A 4783-nucleotide genomic window follows, 5' to 3' on the forward strand; every position below is an offset into this window, starting at 1 on the left:
GCAAATGTTAATTGAACGTAGACATGTCGACCCATCTCTTGACCATGACCTTCCTTCTCAAGGGATGATGGCTTCAAAACTAATGTCTCTCTCACACAAAGGAGATTGAAAAGTAATAGATTCATATAACACCAAATGGTTGCTATTTGCATGTGGTCCAAAGGGAAAGACATAACAAGGCAAACATCAAAGGTTCGGTACACGACAAAATTATGAAACCTAGGGTTGTAGTTGAAGAAGGCTATCGTCTTGGAGATTTTAGAGATCTTCTGAGTTGTGTGCAGTTGAAGAAGAATCAATGATTAGAAATAATTATAATTGTATAGTTTAGTGATTAAATCTAAGTATTTTAGCATTTTATCTTTGATTATTATTTGGACTAAAGGACACTATAAAATATAATGGAATACTACAATCAAATTTATGATAGTTTACCATCAGAGACCACCAGAGATCAGATAAAGTGTCATGCAAGGACAAAGACACTGAACTCGTATAAGTCAAGTGTACTATTTCTCTAACTCTCTCTTTATTTTCTGTTTAGATATTGCATGGTAAATTTATTGTTTATAGTAGTTTGTATGTTTTAGGTTCTTTTCTTGTTCCTAAAAATTTATTTTCTAAATGCAAGTTTGTTTAAATCTAGTTCTTCTAAATTCATCTTTATGCTAAAGATACCGAAGAATTGTGATATTAAAATGTTTAATCAACTAATTCAATTATATTCAAACTTTTCTATTTGATTCTAAATAGATTAATTCTTTCACTTTGTATTACTTAATTCATTGTTGTTAGTTGATTTATCATTGTTTTTCATTTCTTAGAATTCCATTATACATTTTTTCAAACTTCTCCTTCTACTCTCAACTCTATTTTGAAAAAATATTTTAGAAAAAAAAAATTTAAACCCATTCTAGACTATTGGGTTTCACCACCAACAGATTTTCCTTAGTCTATCATTGTCTACAATGTCTAACCCTTGTCTCACATTTCAAAGAAGTTACAAAAATATATATATAAACCTCTGAACAAAAAAGTAGTCCACACATGTCCCTTGACATTTCACGTAAATTTGAGTTCAAAATCATAATTAAAATAATGATCAGGTGTTACCTACCTTCATGCCAAACTCTAAATTATTAGATTCTCTTCTTAAAAATAAGAAAAATGGAGCTACTCTCACATTATGAAAACATATTCTCAATTTCTAATCATATTCAACAACTCCATATACTATCTCACCCGAAAGTGAGTTTTGATATCAAGTTTCAACTACCAAACTACCTCATAATGTTTTCTCACCAACCAAAACCAATGATAGAAACCAACTCCTGAAGATTTAGCACGTGGAACACACCATTCTAGTTATAACAACAATAAATTGAATTATTCATTTATAGAAATTCCCTGCAAATCACTTTAACAAATGACACACATTAAAAAATCAAGTGTTAGAATACAAACCAACATTTTTCCCAATCAAACAAAAAAAGCTATTCTCTAATACAGCTCAAAAACTGCTTAAATTTACCTTCACAGAGCTATTACAAACATTAAAACTTCTAATAACTATATTTAATTTACATTTCATTTAAACAACATTATAACATGATATTACAGAATAATAAGAGGAAAAAAAACTATGCAAATAGCACCTGAGAGCTTGAAGGAGTAAGATCAGATAAACTTTTCGGCGCGTCAATTACACGCCATTGAACGCCGAAGTTCCATTTATCCTCGCGGCTTTCTTTTCGGTTTAGTTTAGTGATATGACCGACAGCAACCTGAAGATTTCGGCCAACGACGTAGATTTGAGAATCGCACGCATTCACGGCAAAAGGTTTGCATATTTGCTCAGGTAAAGGAGGGCCGTCGATGGCTTCCCATAAATCAGTTTCCGCGTCATAAACCTTTAGTTTCATTCTTTCGAGCTCTGAAACGACGAATAAGTGGCCGTAAACTACCACGCTTGAACCAGTCCACCCTTCTCTAAGTCCAACCGCCATATTTTCCCAAGTATTTGTTCTTGGATCGTAGACTTGTCCTCTTGGAGAGACATAAAAAGGCCATAACCATCCTTCTGTTACGAGAAGTTTCCCGTTAAGAACTGCGGCATCGTAGGATGCCATTTTAGTTCCCATGTTGGCAATAGCGCGCCAACTCCCATTAATCGGATTCATTACCTCAGCCGAATCTAGCTCGTAAAGATCGTTACTATTCCCCCCAGCTACATAAACAGTCCCGTCGATTACTCCAGTGGCGAAAAACGACCTAGCACTGATCATCCGATTCATTACAGTCCATCTATTTCTTGTCATCTCGTATTTCAACACCAAGTCGAGAGGACAATCCACGTCAGAGACCATGCCACCGCATACATAAAGAGTACCATCGTGTGGCATCGAAACACACCTAAAACCATGAGGACAAACCTTGTCCTTACACGGCATTGACGGGATCGAATGCCATGAAAAGTGAGTTAAATCAAGAACCTGCCATTGAATCTTTCCAGTGCACTTATGGTAAGCAAATACAAAAAGCCAAGGATCTTTCAAACCGAGTTGCTTCCTATTAGTAAAAAACCTCTCTTTATTACCAAGTAACACATGCCACCTCTTGCATACAGCCCGACAAAATGAATGACTCTGAACCGGTAGACGAAGAAGACAATTGAGCGCAACATCGTCAGGTAAGCCCGGTATCAACGGCTCTTCTCGTAGAGAACAATCTAATTCTAGTGATGGATCTGTCAAATCAGATTGAACAGCAGCTAACCTAAACTTCGGAGATAGTGTCATTTGAGGATCACCTAGCTTGTGAACCGGCCCTTGCTGAGACGAAAACCTTACTCGCTGCATCTTAATCTTTATCTTTAAATCTCAGACACAAATCCAAACCCTTAATAAGACACACTAAGGATTGTTACTTTCTGTAACATACATAATTTCTAGTTTCTACTATGGTCTCAAATGGATTGGAATAACATCACAATAAATAGTAACTAACACCCAAATTTTCAATCTAAGAGATAAGAATCTATTCCAAATCATAATCCACAATAAAGAGAATAAGCACCCATTCCTCTTCCACAATGATCTAAAAGCAGATAGAATATAACAAATAGTAAACTAATTCCCTTTCTTAAATATTCAACTTTACTAAAAGAATTTCACTATTAAAACATGTTGGAACCTGTTTCTTCATCAAAAGCTAGTAACTTTACCATAATCCAAGACTTGGGAACCAAAAAAGCTGTGATGTTGTACTAACAGCAAAAAACCCAATTCAGAATTCTCCTAAAAACAACACCCCAGAAGCAGAATCAAATAAAAATCTCAACTTTATCAGAAAACAACAGTGAGGAAATAACATAAGTGTTTTTCTGAATCAAAAGAAAGACAACCCTGAATTTATGTTGATGTTTTTCTGAAGCCTAACTAAAACAAAGACAGAAACATAGGAAAGAGAAGAGGCAAAAGAACAGAAAAAAAACTTACAAAAAGCAAGAAAAGTGGTTGGTGTGTTGTAAGAGATGAGATTCAATGGAAGGTAGAGTTTGCTTTTTAGCAGAACAGAGAAAGAACATAGATAAAGACTAGAGAGGAAAGGGGTTACCTGTTTTTGAAGATTGTTTTGATATGATTATTGTGTGTGGCAAATATGAAGCCAGTAAAGCAGATATATGGAAAGAAAACCACGCGCTTTTTGGGTTACTAGTTTCACACGAAAAGGAAAAAAGCAAACAAAGGGATAGTACTATATTTTTTAGTTTTTCTAGTTATGTTGTTATTTATGGCATATACTAACTAGTTACCTAAACATGGTGTTCAAATATTGTGCCTATACAACCCTAGCTCTAACAAATAAACACTTTTTGATGTTGTGATGAAAAACAAATGTATGTAATATGTATAGTGTAAGAGTAATTTACATTTAGAAAATTTGAACCTCTTTTAAAATAAAATAAAAGAAGTGCAGAATTTTTTAAATGGTTTAGAAATATTTATATAGAAATTTGAGTTATAAAATTGTGCCCAGAATAATGACATAATTTGTAGAATTTTTTTAGAAATATATTGAAATTTCTACCATTGAATGATGATATCAGCAGTTATGAAAGGATGACTCACCGTCGTTTCTGTCGGAATAAGGACTGATTGAAGGAGGAAGAGGGGTCCGGGGAACAACAAATGCCGCCCTAACTTTCTTTCTCTCGTAGAGACTTCTGATGGGCGTTATAGACTCTAAAAAAAGCAAAATGATTAGTAACTATTTAAGAAATATCAAAAAATAAAATTATCTTTCTCATCAAAGAGTTATCTTCTCTCATCGGTGTCAGCAGTATCCATGATATTCTAAATATTAATTAGGTGTTTGTGTTGTTTCAAATGCCTCACGTCATCAGGATTGTTTCCCTCTTCAAGACTCAGACCACCATAAAAAAGTTACCATGTCTTCCTTCAACGTTACTTCTTTCGGAGTCAGCTTTTCAATGGAGACAAAATAGTTAAGTGACTCCCAATTGAAATGATTACATGTCTAATATTTATTAATATTCCCTCTACACTTGGAAGACGATGAGGCAGATGTGCCGGTGGGAATAGGTCCCCCTCAAGAACCTTGTAGAAAATGGAATGGGCTTCTGGGTCTGAGGAGTCACTGAAATACAATGATATTTCAGATTCTTCCAGCTATCCATATAGACCCTAAACATCTTAATTGCTTGGCGAGGCAAAAGTATTTCTTGCCTATGGAGGGGATCCTTAGAAGTGTGAGATGCAAA

General features: G+C 34.7%; 1 protein-coding gene across 4 annotated transcripts; it reads right to left on the reverse strand.

Annotated features, from left to right (window-relative positions):
• Positions 1-1379: 1379 nt before the first annotated feature.
• On the reverse strand, positions 1380-3755 carry LOC127079618 (F-box/kelch-repeat protein At1g30090). 4 transcript variants are annotated; one of them, XM_051020008.1, is made up of 3 exons: positions 3498-3700; positions 3224-3296; positions 1380-2898 (listed from the first exon to the last, which is right to left on the reverse strand). In XM_051020008.1, exon 3 carries the CDS (start codon positions 2856-2858, stop codon positions 1641-1643), a length of 1218 nt encoding a protein of 405 aa, XP_050875965.1. In that variant the 5' UTR covers positions 2859-2898; positions 3224-3296; positions 3498-3700; the 3' UTR covers positions 1380-1640. The 4 variants fall into 4 exon arrangements, with proteins under 4 accessions (XP_050875965.1, XP_050875970.1, XP_050875959.1 ...); XM_051020013.1 differs by lacking the exon at positions 3224-3296 and having other exon boundaries at positions 3616-3755; XM_051020002.1 differs by having other exon boundaries at positions 3224-3700.
• Between the last annotated feature and the right edge of the window lie 1028 nt (positions 3756-4783).

This window comes from Lathyrus oleraceus, chromosome 1, assembly GCF_024323335.1.
Source record: "Lathyrus oleraceus cultivar Zhongwan6 chromosome 1, CAAS_Psat_ZW6_1.0, whole genome shotgun sequence".
NCBI lineage: Eukaryota > Viridiplantae > Streptophyta > Magnoliopsida > Fabales > Fabaceae > Lathyrus > Lathyrus oleraceus.